At 52.9% G+C, this 20,628-nt stretch overlaps 2 protein-coding genes across 6 annotated transcripts; one reads left to right on the top strand and one right to left on the bottom strand.

Annotated features, from left to right (window-relative positions):
- Window positions 1-1,021: 1,021 nt before the first annotated feature.
- NAPRT (nicotinate phosphoribosyltransferase) lies at window positions 1,022-7,387 on the top strand. Of its 3 annotated transcripts, none has more exons than XM_005517372.3 (13): window positions 1,022-1,216; window positions 2,062-2,189; window positions 2,740-2,822; window positions 3,288-3,418; window positions 3,496-3,611; window positions 4,195-4,388; window positions 4,553-4,693; window positions 4,845-4,929; window positions 5,028-5,108; window positions 5,939-6,041; window positions 6,119-6,276; window positions 6,448-6,555; window positions 6,673-7,387. In XM_005517372.3, the coding sequence occupies exons 1-13, from the start codon at window positions 1,030-1,032 to the stop codon at window positions 6,730-6,732; spliced, it is 1,575 nt and encodes a 524-aa protein (XP_005517429.2). In that variant the 5' UTR covers window positions 1,022-1,029; the 3' UTR covers window positions 6,733-7,387. The 3 variants fall into 3 exon arrangements, with proteins under 3 accessions (XP_005517429.2, XP_087911285.1, XP_087911291.1); XM_088055159.1 differs by having other exon boundaries at window positions 3,526-3,611; XM_088055165.1 differs by having other exon boundaries at window positions 2,062-2,144.
- Window positions 7,388-7,642: 255 nt separating this feature from the next.
- Window positions 7,643-20,596, bottom strand: LOC102100766 (ubiquitin carboxyl-terminal hydrolase CYLD-like). Of its 3 annotated transcripts, none has more exons than XM_005516861.3 (15): window positions 19,629-20,596; window positions 17,367-17,838; window positions 16,999-17,283; window positions 16,722-16,791; window positions 15,860-16,080; window positions 15,180-15,333; window positions 14,702-14,840; window positions 13,979-14,089; window positions 13,469-13,560; window positions 12,659-12,725; window positions 11,523-11,655; window positions 11,184-11,292; window positions 10,916-11,034; window positions 10,098-10,317; window positions 7,643-9,371 (listed from the first exon to the last, which is right to left on the bottom strand). In XM_005516861.3, the coding sequence occupies exons 1-15, from the start codon at window positions 19,769-19,771 to the stop codon at window positions 9,187-9,189; spliced, it is 2,520 nt and encodes an 839-aa protein (XP_005516918.2). In that variant the 5' UTR covers window positions 19,772-20,596; the 3' UTR covers window positions 7,643-9,186. The 3 variants fall into 3 exon arrangements, with proteins under 3 accessions (XP_005516918.2, XP_087919569.1, XP_087919531.1); XM_088063443.1 differs by having other exon boundaries at window positions 17,367-18,434; window positions 19,449-19,724; XM_088063405.1 differs by having other exon boundaries at window positions 18,251-19,724.
- Window positions 20,597-20,628: the final 32 nt, after the last annotated feature.

The following is a 20,628-nucleotide window of genomic DNA, read 5'->3' on the forward strand; positions in this document are numbered from 1 at the left end:
GAACAAGAGATGAATTTAAGGTCTCTTCCAACCTAAACTTTTCCATGATTTCCTTGTCCTTCATGGAAGCAAAGATCTCAAGACATGGACCTGAATTTTGGGGCTGGCAATGAAGGTCTCAGGGTGTTTCCAGTCACCTTTCCCAAGGTTTAGAGACCCCACCCACTCTCTACAAATAAACAGGATGAATACCCAGGAAGCATCCAGGAATTGCTGCTGTGGGATGGATTTCATCCCTCTTTTCCCACCAAGTCCCTGCCCAGGTCACTTCAGCTGAATGTGGCCTGGCACTGGGACAGGTGACATTCCTGACTTTGGGAACACGAGGTCTGTCCCAGTGCCAGAGTCCAAGGTTTGGGGCCACGAGGAACACAAGAAGCTCCATGGGATTGTGCTGCAAGGTTGTCCCTTGTCCTGGTGGGGCCAGTGTTTTGTCACTGTATGTGACACGTGTCCCTTGCAGGGTCCTGGCTGTCCCACGAGCAGTGCTGGGAGTGCCACTTTGTCCCCTGTGCTGCCATCCTGAGTCCCTGCTGGTCCAGCTGCTGGCACAGCTGGTGCTACGTGTGCCCTCTGTGTCCCATTTCTGTCATGTCACCACGCCTGTGTCCCCTGCATGTGCTGCCATCCCCGGTGTCCTGTCTCCCATGGGCCACCATCCCTGTGCCCAGCGTTCTCCATGTGCTGCCTTCCCCTCTGCCCATTGTCCTGCGTCTGTGGCCATCCCTGTCCTGTGTCACCATCACCCGTGTGTTGCCATCCCTGCTGCCCTGTCCCCGTTGTCCCCACTGTCCCTGTATCCTCCCTCTGCTGCCATCCCTGTGCCACGTGTCCACTGTGCGCTGCCACCCCGCGTGTCCAGCTGTGTCGCCGACCCTGTCCCGTGTCCCCCTTGTGCTGTCATCCCTGCTGCCCCGTGTTGCCATCCCCGCGTTCCCCCAGCCCGTGCTTCCGTATCCCTCCTATTGCCCCGCTCCTCCCCCGTCCCTCCCCGTGTCCCCTCCCCTGTCCCCGTGTCGCCGCCCCGCCATGGCGCCGCTGGCGGACCTGTACCAGGTGTCCATGGCCTACGGGCACTGGCGGGCCGGGCGACACCGCGCCCCGGCCGCCGCCGAGCTCTTCTTCCGCCGCCCGCCCTTCCGCGGCTCCTTCGCGCTCGGGGCCGGCCTGGCCGAGGGGCTGCGGGGGCTCCGAGCCTTCCGCTTCTCCGCTGCCGGTGCGTGGCGACAGCGGGAGACAAGGAGGGGAGAGACAGAGTTGTAGGGAGGAGTGGTGGGCGAGGGGACGGTCCCAGTGGGACTTGGAGGGACGGGGGAACAATTCCAGGGCGCAGGGTGGGACGGAGGGGAGGATGAGGAAGGGACGGGAGAAGCGTTGTCGGGAGAGGAAGAAGAAGGGAACATTCCCAGGGAGACTCTGGAACAACTCCAGGGGACAGGGTACAGGATGAGGAAGGGACAGCGGGGAGCGGTGCGAGGGAAGGGGGGAAATTCCCCCCGAGGGGAGGATGGGGGAGCAACTCAAGGAGACTTGTAAGGGATGGGACAGAATCCAGGGGTGTCTGGGGACGTTTCAGGGAGACTTAAGGGGGACAGAGACATCTCTGAGAGTGATCTGGGGATGGGAAGTCCCCAGGGAGAGGGGGAGGACAGGGGAATCCCTCAAGAGGACCTGAGGGGGACAGGGATGTTTATCAGAGGCACCTGGGGGACTGGGGACCCGTGGTGAGGGAGAGGGACAGGGGAAGCCCCCTGGGGGACTGCAGGGGATCAGGACAACTCATAAAGAGACAGGGACATCTCTCAGAGGGACTCAAGGGACAGGGAGACCCTTCAGGGGACACAGGACACAGGGGTGGACACAAAGAGCCCTGAGGGAAACGTGGGGGGACACTGGGACACCCTCCAGAGATCCACAGATATCCCTCAGAGGGGACTTGGGCCACCCTGTCTCGCTCTGTGCTGGGGGTGCTGTCACCCGCCTGTCCATGGAGCGCTCGGTGCTCCCCCCGCACCTCCCCCTGTGTCCCTCGTCCCCGGTGTCACCGCGCTGTCCCCGCAGATGTCGCGTACCTGCGCTCTGTCCTGCCCAGCACCACAGACGACGCCTTCTTTGACTACCTGGCCACCCTGGATGCCTCCGAGGTGACCGTCACTGCCATTCCTGAGGGTTCCGTCGTCTTTGCCAGGGTGGGACCCTCCTCCATCTTCTTTCCTGACTATCCTACCTCTCCCAGCTCCCAGACTTCCCATTTTCCTTGAACCTGGGATCCCCTGGAACTCCAATCCTGCTTTTCCCAGCACCTCCCTTTTCCCTGATCCTGGGAGCCCCTGGACCCCTGTTCCTGCCTTCCCAACCCTCAACACCCCCTCCCCCCTTTCCTCAACACCATGGACCCCTTGAACCCCCATCCTGGCCATGCTGGGTGTTCCCGCCTTGTGACCCCCTTTTCCTTCACACTGGGAATCTCTGGAACCCCTATCCTGGGCACAGGGACAATCTGGACCCTCATTCCTGGGCAATAGAATCCCCCTGCACCCCTTCCCTGGCACTGGAATCCCCTTGTACCCCCTTTTCCTTCACCAATATTCCCCTACAACCCCTTTCCTGACCATCACACCTCTCCCAGGTCCAGGCCTTTCCTTTTCCTTGACTCTGGGATCCCCTGGACCCCCATTCCTACCTTTCCCAGTTTCTCCCTGCTCCTGGGAGACCAGGATGTCACCGCTGTTCCCGCAGGTGCCGTTCCTGCAGGTGAAGGGGCCGCTCCTGGTGGTGCAGCTGCTGGAGACCACCTTGCTGTGCCTGGTCAACTATGCCAGGTATTTTGGGGTGGAGATGATCCCAAAGCCTCTGGAAGATGGAGAGGGGCAGGGAAGGGAGTGCAGCATCCCCCAACCCAGAGAGAAATGTGAGGTTGGGAAACCCCAGTCCTGGGGGTACCATGACCCTACAAGTCCCCTACTGGAATTTAACTGCTGGAATTCTTCTGGTTGAATTTAACTACTGGAGGGTATCCCAGTGTCCCCCCAAGTTTTCCTGAGGGCTTTCCATGTCCAGCCCACCCTGTGGTCCCCTGAAGGGTCTCCCTGTCCCCAGGTTCTCCTGGGAGATATCCTGGTCCCCCACAGGTCACCCTTAGGATATCCCTGTCCCCCACATTCCCTTGGTCAACTCCACCACATCCCTGTCCACCAAGTCCCTGCCTCATCCAAGCAGGGCGGGTCCTGGAGCCCCTTCCCCGTGGCTGTGCTGGCTCTGTGTGACCTGTCCCCTTTGTCCCCCAGCCTGGTGGCCACCAACGCTGCCAGATTCCGTCTCCTCGCTGGCCCAGACATGAAGCTCATGGAGATGGGGCTCCGCCGCGCGCAGGGGCCGGATGGAGCCCTCTCGGCATCCAAATATTCCTACATTGGGGGTGAGTCCCACCCCACGGCACCCAGTGCCACTGCGGCCCTGCCGTCACCTGGGTGTCCTCCCCGTCCCTCCTCGCAGGCTTCGACTGCACCAGCAATATCCTGGCAGGAAAACTCTACGGAATTCCCGTGCGCGGCACCATCGCCCACTCCTTCATCATGTCCTTCAGGTGCCTGGAGGAGGTGCAGCCACGGGTGAGTGGTGCCTGGGATGGGAATGGGAGTGGGAATAGGATGGGATGGGAATGGGGATGGGATGGGAATGAGATGGGATGGGGATGGGATGGGAAGGGAATGGGAATGGGGATGAATATTGGATGGGGGTGGGATGAGGATAGGGATGGGAGTGCAGGTGAGGGTGGGATGGGGGTGAGATAGGGATCTCATGGGGGTGGGGATGTAGAGGGGGATAGGAATGGAGATGGGAATGGGATAGAGCTGGGGATTGGATGGGGTTGGGGATGGGATGTGGATGGAGATGGGATATGGGCATGATTGGGATGGGGATAGGGATGGGCAGAGGGAAGTGGGATGGGGTTTGTATGGAGTTAGGGGTGGGAGGAGATGGGGATAGGGATGTGGTGGGAATGGGGGTTAGGTGGGATGGAGATGGGAATGAGGATGTGGATAGGGGTGGGGAATGGGATGTGGGATGAGATGGGGATGCAGACAGGGATTGGAGTGGGATGGATGTGGAATGGAACACTCCACCTGTTCCCACACTCCTGGCACCTTGGATAATGCCACGGGCTGTGCAAATCCCATGTTCCCGTGGCAGGAGCTGCTGCCTCGGGCTGGAGGAGATCCCGTGGATCTCGTAGGCCTCTCTGTGTCCTGGCTGCAGCGGGTTTGTGACCTGCTCCAGACTCCTCCCAGCAAGGCCAACCAGGGCGAGCTGGCTGCCTTCGTGTCCTATGCTGTCACCTTCCCGTGTGACTTCCAGGGATTGCTGGACACCTATTGTGTCAGGAGGTGAGGATGCCAGGACTTTTGCCACCATGACACAGGGGATGGATGTGTCCCTCATTGGTGGCCTTGGAGCAGGAATGCTGGCTGGCGCAGGGCTTGGAAACACTGCTGGATCTACCCTGGATCCGTGTCCCACTTGTCATTAACGCTTTCCTTGCCCATCCCAGGAGTGGTTTGCCCAATTTCTGTGCCGTGGCCTTGGCACTGCACCAGCTGGGATACCAGGCCATCGGAGTGCGCCTGGACAGCGGGGACCTGGCCCAACAATCCAAGGAAATCCGGGGAGTGTTCCGAGTCTGCGGAGCTCAGTGAGTCCCACGCCAGCCCTGGGATGGATGTCACCGATCCCCGTCATCCTCACCTGCACCCAGCCCCTCATCCTGCCAGGATTTGGGAGCCCTCATGGCTCTGGGTGTTGTGGGCTGATCCATGGATCCTCCCAAATCCTGCTCCTTCCAGCTTCCAGGTGCCCTGGTTTGCGACCATCCCCATCGCTGTCAGCAATGACATCAGTGAGCAGAGCCTGGAGGAGTTCAGGAAGGAGGTGAGGAACCTGCTGGCAGGGCTGGGACGTCACCTGGGCTGTCCCTGGTGCTGGCAGGGGTGGGATGTTGATGGTCTCCGTCTTCTCTGCGGCCTCAGGGGAGCGAGATCGACATGATCGGCATCGGGACCAACCTGGTGACGTGTCCCCTGCAGCCATCGCTGGGCTGTGTCTACAAGGTACAGGTGGCAGCCTAAATCCCAAATATCTCAATCCTTGCTGAGCCACTTCCAGGTGATCCACGCCCGCTCCATGGCCATCCAGCCCCACTGGAGTCACAAAAGAATTTGCCTTGGAAGGGATTTTTGAAGGTCCTCCACCACCATGGGCAGGGACACCTTCCACTATCCCAGGCTGCTCCAAGCCCCACCTTGGACACTTCCAGGGATCCAGGGGCAGCCACAGCTACTCTGGGAATTCCATTCCAGTACCTCAATATCCCATCTATCCCTGCCCTCTGGCAGTGGGAAGCCATTCCCTGTGTCCTGTCCCTCCATCCCTTGTGCCAAAGTCTTTCTCTAGGTCTCCTGGAGACCCTTTAGGCACTGGAAGGGGCTCTGAGGTCTCCATGGAGCCTTTTCCAGGCTGGATATTCCCAGCTCTCCCAGCCTGGCTGCAGAGCAGAGGGGCTCCAGCCCTTGGAGCATTTCCATGGCCTCCTCTGGACCTTCTCCAGCAGCTCCACATCCTCCTGATATTGGACCCCAGGGCTGGAGCAGCTCTGCAGGTGGGGTCTCACCTGAGTGGAGCCGAGGGGCAGAATTCCTCCCTCTCCTGCTGCCTGTGCTGTGGGATCATCCCAGGACATGGGGAAGTTCTGGGTGCCAGTGTTGGGTCATGGCCAGTTCTTTGCCCACCAGAAGCCTCAAGTTCTTCACAGGCAGGAGGAGGCAGAATGCCCAACTTTGGAGTGGTTTTAGGGTTTTTTAATTGTCTTTTTTTCAGCTGATTTGCATCAGTGGCCTCCTCAGAGGGGTCACAGATTCCCTTCCCTTCCCTTTTCCCACAGCTGGTGGAGGTCAATGGTTCCCCATGCCTGAAGCTCACGGAGGATGAGGAGAAGATGACGATCCCAGGGTTGAAGACGATGTATCGGCTCTATGATGCTTCTGGTGAGTCTGGAGACCCTTCCCAGAGTCCTGGGGAAATCTCCTGCTCCGTAACTCTCTCCCTGCTGTCCTCCTGACAGGTCATCCCTTCATGGACCTCATGGCCCTGGAAGAGGAGCCATCGCCCAGTGCGGGGCAGGAGCTGGGGATCCGTCTCCTGGGACAGCTTGGGGAAACCACGAAGGTCATTCCCACCACCGTGGAGCCCCTCCTTCGCACCTACTTCAGGGATGGCCAGGTCAGGGGTGGTCCCATGTCCTGGGAGCTCTCCTCTTCCACACTGGGGGATGGATCAAGGGCGGTGGTGGCTTCTGAGATGTGCCAACAACTCTGGTGCCAACCCAGATGTGGTGGCTCGTTGGGATTGGTGCTGGCTGGTGGCTTCCTACATGGATCTCCATCCCTGCAGGTGTGTGAGCCCCTGCCCAGCCTGCCCGAGGTGAGGACCCATGCCCAGCTGTCCCTCAACCTGCTCAGCCCCGCTCACCGCCGGCTCCACGAGCCGCAGTCCTACCCGGTACGTCCAGCACTTCCCACATCCTGCTGGCACACATCTGGGAATGCCACTGGATTTGGTGGCCTGAGCAGAGCCACCACAGAGCTGTTCCCTGACTGCTGCTGTTCCCATTCCCAGGTGGCCGTGACGGAACGGCTGCACCGGCTCTTCCTGGAGCTGCGTCAGGGCAGCCACTGAGGGGGTCCCTGCTCATCCCCAGCTCCTGCTCTGTGCTTTTTTGGGAAGCCCAGGTGCCTCGTTTGAAATTAACAGCTAATTTAGACCTTTCTGCTGCCTGGTGCTAACCCGAGGAACCTGCAGGAACTGCGAGAGTGCCCTGGGGTCCCAGTAGGGAAGCTGAGAACACAGGGATGGGGAAGGCACAGCTGTCCCTGCGTCCCCTGGAAATGACAGTCCTGTGCCCAGCTTGGTGGCCCTGCCAGCCTTGTGCCTTATCTTGGTGGCCCTGCCACTCCTGTGCCTTCCTTGGTGGCCCTGCCAGCCCTGTGACCTCTGTGGTGGCTCTCCATCCTGAAGCTCCTTGGTGGCACTAGAACAAAGTCTGGGTGTGCCACCAAAAGGGTGACACGGGATGCCCATGGGATACCCAGGGCAGACATTCTTTGGCAATTCTAAGCTTCATCTCTGTGGCAACATTCCAGCTCTTTCCATTCTGGCCGAATTCCCTGGGATGTGGAGGCCAGCTCCAGGTTGATCCCAGCTCCAGGTTGATCCCAGCTCCAGGTTGCCACCTGCACTCTCTAACCCCTGTTCCCACAGGAAACGTGGCTCTAACCCACACTGAGCTTCAGACTAAGCAAAAAAATTAAAATAAAGGCCTTTTCTCACCATGGCTCTGACCCTAATTCCAGTGAAAACCCTTTGGAGCTCCACTGGGAATGGGAAGGTGAGAGGGAAACCCCCAGGGATCAAACCTGTAGCTTTTCTGTCCGCCCTCCTCTCCATGGTTTGGATCTTGGCAGAAATTACAGGGAAGAAAACAATTAAGAGCTTAACGAAGCATGGCCTGATGGTCCCGGATTTCTGGGAATTCTGACAGCATTGTATCCCATTTTAAGAAAGGCAAAAAACTCCAGGAAATCCAGGATCAGTTTGTTATAAATTAGATTCTTTTTTAAGCAAAGCACCAAAGATAAGGAGTCCATTGTACCTGAGTAGAGATTTTCCTGAGTTTTTGGGAGAGGAGGAATTAAGGAGAGTGACCTGTGCCAGCATTTGTCATCCTCATGGATAAGATGCAATTCCTGATGTTAAGGAACCATTTTGGTGGGCAGAGAAGCTCCTGGGTGTCTTCGCATTTTCTCCTCAGCTGTTTATGGATACTGAGGAAATTTTCTGAGCCTCTTCTTCTCCAGGCTGGGCAATTCCAGCTCCCTGAGCCTCTCCTCATAGGAGATGCTCCAGTCCCTTCATCATCTCTGTGGTTTTTCCTTGGATTTTGACTCTCTTGTACTGGGGAGCTCCAAACTGGACCCAGTATTCCAGGTGTGACATATCAGAACTGAGCAGTGAGAAAGCATCCCTCCAGGACCTGCTGGCAACACCTGGAATGCCAGAAAGATCCCAAACCAAACATCCCAAGCCACTAGGACCAATGGAAAGCTCCAGGCTGTATTAAAATTACTCCACTCTGCATTAAAGACGGGGGGAAAAGAGCAGGAACGGAGTTAAACCTGCACATCTGGAACTCCTGGATGCTTTCCTTGAGGTTTTTTCTGGAATTTGGGCATCCCAGTGACTCCAGTACAACTTCCCACTTTATAGCAGAGAGCCCCCAAGTTTACAAGTTTATTTAACTTAAGGAAAACAAGTTCCACCCAAACCCTAAACCTTCCTGCAGAAAATCCCAGAGTGCTCATTTTTTTTTTTTCCATTTTTGCCCTTGGAATTCTGGTATTTGACTCCAGAACTTGGAAGTGGGTGCAAAGATGGGACAGAAAGTGCTAAAAGTGAGGTTGGAACACTGAATCCTGTGCAGATTTTGCCAAAAAAGAGGAAGCAGCAGAAGCCCAGATGTTGCTCAACTTCCATCCTCCTTCCAGTTTCATTCCTGGAAAAATACCTATTTTTAAAGCACAGCTTCAGCTCAGGATATCCATGACTGGATATAAGGCATGGTGGGTAAAAGTGCCAGTTAGTGCTGGAAAAGGGAAGTGCAGGGAATTGAGGGACACAGGTGAGGAAAATCGATCCTGACCTCATTTTCCTTGCTGCACAAATCCAGAAATCCAGGGGAGGATGTTTTAGAAAAGGTTATGGTTTCCTGGTAAACCTGTGGGTAATTCCTTGAGTTTTGATTCCTGCTGCTCCCCAGCTTTGGAGGGAAGGGATGGCAGGGAAACAAGGATGTGGGGACGCTCCAGCTGCAGAGTACCCGGAGAGGGAGAATTGTGGAATGTGGTGAACGGGAACGAATTTGAGCACCAGTAAGTCCCAGTCCAGCTGTGCCCAAGGACCAACTACCACTGGATAAAGCCAGGATTTAACAAACCCAGCCTGACTTGGATAATTTGACAACAAGAGAAGCGAGAAGAGGCAGCTCAGAGTATCCAGTCTCAGCTACTTCCACCTTCTGGGATGATCCAAGCTCCCATTCCTGATGTGGCTCCGTGACATCGGCCTGGGGTGGTGTCACTTGTAAAGTGCCATTTTCCTGCTCTGGTACAGGTACATGTAGGCGTCACAGAAGAGGCGTTTGACCACCCCATCCATGTCCCGAGGCTGCTCCAGGGCCAGCACAGCCAGGGGCAAGTCCAGGTATTTGGCAACTTCCGGGCACAGCGTCACCGTGGGAATGTTGAAGCCATTTTCACTACCTAAGGTGGAAAAGGAGGAGCAAAATCTCAAACCAGATCCCAAAGGGATGAGTTCCTACAGCTCCAGCAGATCCCAGCACACTCAAGAGTCGTGCAGAGCCTTAGCTGGGAGATGTAGAGGCCAAAAGCACTGGAAGAGGCTGGATGAGGGGAGACCATTCAACCTAAAGGGGCTCCAGGAGAGCTGGAGAAGGATTTTGGAAAAGATATGGAGCTTCCCAGTGCCAGAGGGCAGGGATAGCTGGGATATTGGGAATGAATTCTTCCTTGTGAGGGTGGTGAGGAGCTGGAACAGAATTCCCAGAAGAGCTGTGGCTGCCCCATCCCTGGAAGTGTCCAAGGCCAGCCTGGGGCTTGAGGCAACCTGGGATAATGGAAGGGGTCCCTGGCAGGGGTTGGAACTGGATGAGTTTTAAGGTCTCTTCCAACCCAAACCATTCCATGATTCTGTGATAGAAGCACAGTGGGGAAGGACAGGAGAACAATCTGTGCCCTTAAGCTGAGTCAGCTGGGATAGGATCCCAAATCCCTTGTTTGACCACAACCAGAAGCTGGAAGCACCTGGAAAAACTCCCACCTGCTTGGCTTGGCCCCTCTGGAATCTAATAAATGGAAAGCCAGATCCAGAGAAAGCTTAAGCAGGGGAACTTGACAGGAAAAGATGGACTGAGCAGCCCCTGGCAGCTTCCCACATCCTGTTCCCACATCCCACTCCCACTCCCTCACCGTGCCGGTCGGCCATGCTGTCGAAGAACATCCAGTGCTGGTTCCCAGGGCCGTATTTCACGAAGGACACGTAATGACTGGTCTCGATGCAGAGCACTGCAAACAGCTCCAGCTTCTCCCGTGGGACCTGCTGGCAGCCCCGGGCGCTCCAGCTCTGGAATTCCTCTGGAACGTGCAGCCTCCTGGGCTTGTGCGCTTTGCGGCAGTGATGGGAGTGAACCTGAGGAGAGGGGACAATGTGGCATTGGCAGAACTGGCCCTGGCTTGCCAGGAAGAGGGGGCAGGGATTCCCAGTTTATTCCCTGCTGATGTGATTCCTGTGCTCCCTGCTTGCCTGGGAGTTGTGGGAACAGCCTGGCAGCTGGAGGCTGAAATGGGAGCGTGTCACCCTCCAAGAGGCAGGAATTGTGGGAATGTTCATGGAGAGGCAGCAGGGAGTGATAAGCACTCAGCTCCTGCAGGGTTATACCTTATTTATGGAACAGGTTGTCCAGGGAAGCTGTGAATGTCCTATCCCTGGAATTGTCCAAGGCCAGGTAGGACCGACCCTGGAGCAACCTGGGATGGTGAGCAGTATCCAGGGTGTGGAACTGGAATGAGCTTCAAGGTCCTGTCCCATCCAAGTTTTTCTATGATTCCATTATTATTTAGGCTCTGTGTAAGCAGAGGGTTCACAACCTCTGGCTCCTGGTGGGAATGACCCTCAGGAAAGGGCTGCTCCATGCACAACCTGAACAGCTGCAGGGACAGCCAGGGAAATGTGAGGATTTTGGGAGCTGACAGCTTCCAAGGTGGATTTTGGGAATAGCCACAGATACCTGTCTGGAGCAGGAGCTGCAGAACTGCTTCAGGCCCCTGGCTGCGAACACCTTGTCCTTGAAACACTCCGAGCATTCCAGAGTGGCAACATCTCCACACAGGCAGCATTCCCTGGGACCTGCCAGGGAAATGGAGCTCAGAGGGAGTGTCTCCTCCAGATCCCACCTAAAATCCAGTCTGTCCTGCCAAAACTGGGACTCAAGGAAGAAGAATCCCAGCTCAGAGAGCCCAGAGCTGGTTGCTCACAGCCCACTGTCCATCACTCACTGTCCAGCAGCAAATCTGTTATATCCAACTCCAAGGAAGGGATGATTTTACTGAACATTTTATATTCCTTCCCAAAACGTGGCATTTGGATAATGAAGCAAGATGGGATCTGGGGAAGAAAAAAAAAAAGGGAAAGGAGTCACCCTGCCACAAGAGCCAAATCCCAGAGATTTTTCTCTAAATTTGCTGTCATTATTCACAGGACAAAAAGGAAACAGGGAAAGCAGAGGCGTTTTCCTAAGTCGTGCTTGGATTCAGAGTTGGATATAAAACATCCAAGGCCTCACAGGTATTTTGAGAAGCAAGAAAAGCAGGAAAGCAGAAGGAAACTGGACTCACTTCCACCAGCTTCAGATCTGAGGACAGGAATGAGCGTTCCACCAACTGCTGCACATCAGGAACTACCAAATCTTCCTGTTTATCCATAAATATCTGGTAGCAGTAACATTCCTGCTCCTTCTGGCCTCCTGACCTGCAAGGAGAGCTCATGGGATTGGGATGTGAACATAAAAATTGGAGTTTCCCAATGTTTGTCCTGGGAGAGCTCCTGGGCTTAAGGCACCGAGGGTGGCTTGGTGCAACACAAAGCACTTTTTCCACCCAAAAATACCAAATTATGCCAGGGGAGCAGGAGGTAAGTAGGAATTTTTGCCTTGTTATCCCTTTGAAGCAGCACATCCTATAGGTAAAATTCCATTTCCCCTCAATATAAATCTAAAAGATAATTTAGTATTTAAATTGTCAAATGGATGCTTCGATGAAGGACAAAAAAGCCAAACTCAAGGTGACTTGTGTGCAGATCTCCCACAATCCCTAAAGAAAGCAGGGAAAGGATTTCCTTGGGATGACCCTGTGCAGGGGAGCTGCAGCACAGAGTCCTCTTTGTGCCTGGCCTTTCCCAGCACTCCACAATCCACGGCTCGAGCGATGGCTCCACAAAGGGGCACAGAAATCCAACAATTCCCCTTCTGTGCTCACAAACAGCACAGTTATTTTTGGCTTCCTCCAGCCTCTCATCCTCTTTGTAGAGTCCCCAAAAAACTGGGACTGCATCCATGGGCTGCCTGTTTTGAGAGGCTGCGGGAGCTGAGCCAGCCTGGCAGCCTGGACACATCCCAAATTCATCCAAAGGCTGTCAGATACTGCTGGATCTGCACTAAAGTCGGACATCACCTTTCTCAAACCCCCTTCTGGCTCTCCCTGAGGATGGCACAAGGTTTTTATCCTGATTTTCTGAAGGCAGCACCCTCCAGGGAAAGCTGAGAAGTGTCTTTGCCCGGATGGGAAGATCACAACAAGCAGGATCAGAGTCTGTTCCTAAGGGAAAGTGGAAAGAGCTGCGCAAAACTCAGAGCTGTGATTCCAAAAAACTTCGGTGGAAAGGGACAGCTGACACCCCCCCACCCCGGGATTCTGAGGTGGAAAATTAATGAGCCTGGCCTTGGGAATTGTATCCCTCAGCTGTGGAAACTTACTGGAGTTTCAACAGTGGCTCAATTCCCAGGATCTGCTGCATTATGAGATTGAGGAACTCCTCAGGATCTGGAAAGTGAGAGGAAAGGAGGGATCAGACCTCACCAGGAACTGCTGTGTCCCACTGCATCCAAGAGCTGCCAGATAAACATGAGCCAGCATTCCAGGGACCTGGAACTTCATTTTCAGCTTAGGGGACAACTGGGGGTAAACTGCTGAGAGCACTTGGTTAAGGCACAAATCCCAAAGGGAACATGGAAAATGCCAAGCAGCTTTCAGAGACTGCACTTCCATGGAATTCCAGGATGGAATTTGGCTGGGAAAAGATCTTCAAGATCATGGAATTACAGCTGTTGCCATGAGCAGGGACACCTTCCACCTATCCCAGGTTGCTCCAAGCCTCATCCAACATGGACTTGGACACTTCCAGGGATCCAGGGGCAGCCACAGCTTCTCTGGGAATTCCATTCCAGCCCCTTACCACCCTCACAAGGAAGAATTCCTTCCCAATATCCCACCTGCCCCTGCCCTCTGGCAGTGGGAAGCCATTCCTTGTGTTCTGTCCCTCCATCCCCTGTCCCAAGTCCCTCTCCAGCTCTCCTGGAGCCCCTTTAGGCACTGGAAGGGGCTCTGAGGGTACAGTGAGATTTAAAAGCTAAAAGAATTTTACAAGTGAATTTTTACATCAGTTCACATCAGCACCTAATTAAAGCACATTCCTGGGAGAAGCACCGAGGGAAGTTGCCAGCTGGTGCCTGGATGAGACAAAACACAGGGAAGCAGCTGGGGAAAGGCCCCAGGGAGCTCCTTACCTTTCTCAGCGTTGGTAAAACTGGAGCACTGGCCCTTGTCTGTGAGCTGCTCCCGGAGATGCATCATGCTGCTGGCCCTGACAAAGCCAGTCCTGGGAACAACAACCAGCTGCACGTGAGGGAAATCGTGGAAAGGCTGGGCTTGGAAGGGATCTTAAACTTCATCCAGTTCAATCCCCTGCCATGGGCAGGGATGCCACCAATGAGACCAGGTTGTTCCAAGCCCAGCCCAACCTGGTCTGGGACACTTCCAGGGATGGGGCCTGGATTCCAGGATGAAGCCTCAGCTTCTCTGGGAATTCCATTCCACCCTGTCACCACCCTCACACGGAAAATTCCTTCCCTGTATCCCATCTCAATCCACGCTCTGTCAGTTTAAAACCATTCCTCCTTGTCCTGAACACCTTTGGATGTGGCTGCCAGGTTTCCCTCAGTGCCAGGCACCACCTTTAGGGGAGCAGGGAAGGAATGAAGGTAAATGGGACAACTTCCAAAATTCCCTACACTCACCTTCGGAGGGGATTGACAATCTCATCCCGCAGAATTCCCTGGACATTCCTGTCACACAGTGGGAAAGGCATGAAGAGCATGGAGTCCAGCACAGAGGTACAGGAGAAGAGGCTGTGGGAAGAGTGGGATGGGTATGAGTTTGAGGGCTTGGAAGCAACAGCTGGAACCAAAATGTGATGGCTGGCGACAGTCAATGGCTTTGATGCCCAATAATCCATGCATGGAATTACAGGGAGGTGAGGAAAGCACATCTGCACAGTGAGGCACATCTGGAACAATGAACACTGGGAGAAAGCAAGGGAACAGCTCAGGGAGAAGGAAATTCCTACTTTGCAGCCAAAACTGCTCAGGGAAGGGCACCACTGAGTCTTTTCCTCTCCAAGCAGGGAAGCTGGGACCTCCTGTGTGGGTTCTTTGGAATGATTCCGGTCAGAACTTCCAGGGACAGTCAGCACAGTCCAAATCTGGAAAAGTGGGAGCTATCAGCACCCTGAATGACAGACACAGGGGTACAGGGAGTCTTCAGGGCTGAAAAACCTGCTGGATTTGGGAAGGACATAAAAAAGCAGCCTGGAGGTTGCATCTCCACACAGTTACATCCTGCTCTACACCAGGTAAACTTCCAGCCAACTCAGAAATCCGGGGACATGCTGCAATTTGGCGCTTTGGTCAATTAAAAAGCCATTCGCTTAAGGAGCCTGCACCACCCAAGCAGGTCCTTACCTGAAGAGAGCTGCATCCATGTAGCAGGAATTACAATGGCCTTGGATGCCCTTCATCCGTCCTTGGAGAACACGGACTGCTGCCTCATTCCTGAGGGGAGGAAAACTCTCAGGACCCTCTGGAAGAGCTTCTTGTCCTCCTACAAGAAAAGGAATTGCCTTCACCTTTTCATCTGGGTCAACTCTGCCCTTCCTTGATGACTCAAAAGTCTGAGGTGAGTCTACAACTCTGAGACCTAAGGTGGCTTCTCAATCCAGCTTTTCATACATCACAGTCTTTCAGACTTGTGGGATATCCCCTAAGGAATCATTTAGGTTGGAAAAGACATCTAGGATGGAGTCCAGCTGTTAATCCAGCCAAAGACGTGGTGTGAGATAAACACCAAAAAACAACACTCGAAGAAAGGGAAGAAATGCTGCCCACGGAGTTTTCCCACATCCTTCTCCCATCACATTTTCCTGCTCCCCAGAGGACTCACTGTAATCCCTGAGAGAGAGGTCGGAGTTGGGAAAGCTCTGGAAGCGCACATCGGGCTGGCAGGAATTCAGCCTCACGAAGAGGCCGCGCTTCGGGGCGCAGTGGAAATAGGACTTGCCCAGCCACTCCCCAGCTGTGACCCCCTTGTCTTCATCCTGGAAAAACAGCACCAGAGATGAGCCTGAGAGTGGGATTTATGGAATTATGGTTGGAAAAGAGATCTGAGAGCGAGTCTGGCTACGCAACGCTGCTGAGGACACTACTAGATTGTGTCCCCAAGTGCCACATCCACAGGGATGGGGATCTCACCCCCGCCCTGGGCAGCTGTGCTAGGGCTGGACAACCCCATCCATAAAGGAATTTTCCCAATATCCAACCTAAACACCCACTAGAGCAGTTTGAGGCTGTTTCCTCTTGTTCTGTCTCTCATTCCCAGAGAGCAGAGTCCAGCTCCCACCTGGCCCCACCCTCCCGTTCGGGAACTGTAGGGATCCAGAATGTTCTCCCTGAGCCTCCTTTTCTCCAGGATGAGCCCTCCCAGCTGCTGCTGGTGCTTCAGACCCTTCCCAGCTCCATTCCAGCCCCTCAATATCCTGCACCTGGGGATCCCAAAATTCCACCCTCCATATTCAGACACTGCCACCAGCACTCCCAGGTTCTTTCCCAGCTTTCCAGCCTCACCAGTTCAACTCCAGCCATTTTGTCCTTGATTTGGGGCAGGTAGCCCAACCAGCGGATGATTCCTGAAACTTGATTCCCCTTGTCCAAGGTAATCTGGACCATGGAATTCACTTCCAGGGGGGAATTTCCACCTTCCCCCTCCTTGCTGCTCTCACTTATCTCTCGTTTCATTTGGTTTGGTTTTCCAAAGCCCACATCGGAGTCAAATGTTGGGAAAAAACCTGATGGGCAACACAAAACATCAGGAGAGGTGGGAGTTTGATCCTCTGGATCTAATTCCAGGTCTATTTTGGAAATTCCAGGCTAAACACACAAGCAGGAAGCTGAGCACCAGGGACACAAGGTATAATTCCCAGTGTGTCCAAGCTGGTCTGACAGGATGAGAGGGAATGATCCTGCTCCTTGTTTCCCTGCTCAAAGTTTCACATTCCAACCTCTTGCTGGCCCTGGAGCTAATCCAGCCCTTCCCAGACTACTGGAATGGCAACAGGGGGGTTATTTCCTAATTTTTCTACTAATTCCTTCTCTTGTCCAACAATTCCCAACATTGCTGCTGACACCTGAGCCTTTCCCACCCAGGAATGGAGCTCCTGCTCCATCTTTTACAGCTGAATTAAAGATTTTTTTAACCAGTGGTGCCCCTTCTATGAGGGAATTCTCTGCTACCATCAGACTCTCCTCCCTAATAAATGAGATTCAGCTTTAGCTTTGCATGGAACTTGAAACTTTTCCATAAATCCCGGTCCATTACAACAACCTGTAGCTTTTACTGGAATTTCAGCTCCTCAGTACCCTGCAGAGGAGGAATGAATTTCAAATTCTCCCTGAATGGGATCAGGAGAGACATCCAAAGATCACTTACTTTGCAAGCTCTCCTTCACAACAGAATCCATGGGGATTTCCCTGAAAATGTCAGTTGTTCCTTCTTCCTCCTGAAAGGAGTGAAAAATCCATCAGCTAGGGAAAAATCCATCAGCTAAACACTTGAATATGAAGGATTTTTTTAAACAAACCTGGAAAGTTTGCACAGAAACTCAAATCCCTTTTGGATATTCCTTCTACTTCTCTTTCACATCCAACCATAATGTGATTTTTTTTCTTTTAAATCCCTAAAAATCTCATGGAAAAGCTGCTCTTACCGGGCAAACCTTCACGAACCACTGGCTCCCTTCCCTGTAAACTGCCATGGCAATTCCTTTGGTGGGGGTCTCATCCACGTAGAAGCTGACGGCATCTCCCACTTTCACGGGAACCACCTCCTCCGTGTCCTGTTTTCCTGGATTCTGCTTCCCATAATCGTTGCCTGATGTGGGAATAAACTGGATTTTGCTGAAGGGCAGGAAGACCCCGCAGTTCCTCTTGCACTTGAAGTACTCAGTGCCATGATAGGATCCATTGCTTCTCCCTCTGTTTTCCCCCTCTCCCTGAAAACACACCAGGAGGGGATATCACACACAGAAATTTTATGGAAAAAATGAGGAATTCGCTGCTTTGGACACCCCCTTACCTGCAATTCCACCCCAAAAAACACCGGAGACAGCACAGCCAAGCTGGGCTTGTAGATGCTCCCGATGTAGCGCACGACTCCTGGGAAAAATTCCCGCTCCACCTCCACCACCACGTTTTGCCCTGGCACGGCTTGGAGAGCTCCTTCCAGGCTCAGCCTCTCCAGGAAAAAATCCAAGCGCTCGCTGTGGCTCCCAATGGCCAGGAGGAATCCGGCGGCTTCCTGGCGCACGGGCTGCAGGATTTCCAGGTTGATGGTGACTGTGGAGCTGTTATCCAGCATGACGACCTTCAGGAAGCAAGCCGGGGGCCCATCCTCGGAAAAATTCCGCAGGTAGCTCCTCTCGCTGCAGAAGCACAAGTTGCCAGCTTGGAAGTATTTGCTTCCATAGGCACAGTCCTCCGTCAGGATGTAGAAGCAATTCCCGTCTGCCACCGGAGGTGGGAGGTTGGACATGGCGGATTCCCCTGGGCTGGGAGAGTTATGGCAATGGAGATTTGAGAGTGTTGGCGCAGAATTCCCAAAGAACCCAGGGCTGGAAGAGGTTTTGGATCAAACCCTGTGCTCAAAGCCTCGCCTGGCTGAGTTTGAACGTCTCCCAGAGCTTCCCTGCTCCCTTTTTTTCAGGTGTTTAATCACCCTCGTGGTGATTCAAAATTGCATCTAACCTGGTTTTCCACATTCCTGCTCATCCCTGCTCCTTCACTGTGTTTCCATGGGAAAAGTCCAGCTCTGCCTTCTCCACTAAACCCTCCCAGGATGAGGTTGCACCAAAAGAAACATGGAATGGTTTGGGTTGGGAGCAACCTTTAAAAACCATCTCATTCCACAGGCAGGGACACCTTTCCCTATCCCAGGTTGCTCCAAGCTCCATCCAACCACACCTGGAATAATTCCAGGGATGGAGAGGCTGCTCCAGCTTGTCCAACCTGTTCTAACACAGTCCAGCTTCATTAAATTCCAGGTTTTCTCTCATTACTCACGGGAGCAAGGCAAAGGATCAATCCTGCCTCTTAAAATTCCTTGGGAAAGGGATTCCTGCTCTGGTACTGCAGCTCCTTGGTGTTGCTACAACTCATGAATATTCAAAAGATATGCAAATCACCCCCTGAGGTACTAAAGATCTCTAGCTTTCCTAGCAAATATTTAGTTATTTATAATATAATTTATATTAAAAGAAATGCAAGTATTTGGATGTAGAAATATAATTTCCGGCTTATCTTTTTAGTTAAATTCTGAAAATTCTTGTAGTTTAATTCAACTGGTAGAATTCCAGTTAAATTCCAGTAGTAGTTAAAATCCAGTCATTAAATTCCACTTTTTACCCCTCCCCATCTCTTCTTTGATGATTCCACAGGAAACCAGGATCCAACATTTTTGTTTCAACATAAAGAAAGGGTGAATAAAATGAAAATATCTTTAAAATAAACCCTTTTCTTCACTAAAAGCCCAAAATAAATTGTTTTTCTTTTTTCTGATGAAATTCCCAAGAATAAACTATTTAATTAATCAAAAACCTAAGAATAAACTGTTTTTCTCATAAAAATAACCAAGAATAATTTTTCCCCATCAAACCTATTTTCCTCATGAAAGCTCTAGAACAAACCACTTCCCTCATCAAAACCACAGAAATAAACTATTTTCCTCATAAAAAGCAAAACCCCATTTTTTATCACAAACCCTGCAAGAATAAACAATTTTCCTGATCAAAAAGCAAGAATTAACTATTTTATTCATCAAACCCCAATAATAAATCATTTTCCTCATCAAAAACCTCCACGAATAAGTAATTTTCCTCATCAAAAACCCACAAATAAACCATTTTCTTCCTCAAAAGCCAAAAATAAACTTTTTTTTCCTCATGAAAAACGCAAAAATAAACGATTTTCTTCATCAAAAACTACAAAAAAATCATGTTCCTCATTTTCAAAAAAAACACAAGTAATTCCTTTTCCTCATCAAAACCCCAGAACAGACCCTTTTTCTCATCAAAAACCCCAGAGAATAAACAATTTTATTCGCCAAACCCTAAGAATATTTTTTTTCTCATGAAAACAAACAAGAATAAACTAATTTTCTCACCAAAACTCCCAAATAAACCATTTTGCCCACAGAAACACAACAATAAACCCTTGCCCTCATCAAACGCAAAATGTAACCCGGCTATTTAAGGCAGAATATTCCCGAGTTCCTCCGATTTCTGGGAATAAATCCCTGTTCCCAGGGCTCTGAGCGGGGTTTGGCTTCGACCCCTCCCCTCACCGTCTCCGCCGCCGCTCCGGCCTCGGCACTTCCGCGTCCGGGAACGCACGCGACCCACCAGCCAATAGGAAGCGGCGGTGGGAGGAGGCCAGCCAATGATAGTGAGGGGGCGGGGTCACAATGAGGGAGGGGAGTTGCTCCATAGCAGGCCACGCCCCCTACCGGCCGGCCTTGGGGGAAGGCGGGAATTGCGTGAGGGGAGGCGGGCGGGGGTGTTCCCATAGACCCAAATCCCTGTGGATTCGCGTGTGTTTCCATGATCCCAAAGCCCTACGGGTACTGGAGTGTGTGTTCCCATGGACCCAAATCCCTATAGACTCGTGTGTATCCAAATGGTCCCAAACTGGATTGGATTCACATGTGTTTCCATGGACCCATGTCCCTGTGTCCTTACAGATCCATGTGTGTTCCCATGGACCCAAATACCTATAGACTCTTGTGTATCCAAATGCTCCCAATTTCGAATGGATTCACATGTGTTTCCACAGACTCATGTCTCCATGGATTTGTGTGTGTCCTAAAGGACCTAAATCCCAACAGATTCACGTGTGTTTCCGTGGACCCATGTCCCTGTGTCCTTACAGATCCATCTGTGTATTTCCATGGACCCAAATCCCTATGGATCTGTGCGTGTCCCCCCCGTCTCTATGGATCCATGTGTGCTTACGGATCCAAGTGTGTGTCCCATGGACCCATGTCCCTATGGACCTCTGTGTGTCCCTGTGTCACTGTGCCATGTGTCCCCATGGCTCTGTGGTCCTGCAACCCCAGAGCTGTGTGTCCCCATGCCCTGTGTCCCCATGGCCTCATGTCCCCAGAGCCCTTTGTCCCCACACCCCTGTGTCCTGTGTCCCTTTCCTGGGTGGCCCTGCCTGCCACAATGCACCCCCAAGTGTCCCCACTGCTGCTGGGACAAGGGTGACACACTGGATCTGGGACTACCAAGCCACTTCCTGGGGGACATCACCCACCCTGGGGACATTGAGGTGGCAGCAGAGCT

This window comes from Pseudopodoces humilis, chromosome 1, assembly GCF_049639895.1.
Source record: "Pseudopodoces humilis isolate 2021_Gansu_Grassland_sample_001 chromosome 1, ASM4963989v1, whole genome shotgun sequence".
NCBI lineage: Eukaryota > Metazoa > Chordata > Aves > Passeriformes > Paridae > Pseudopodoces > Pseudopodoces humilis.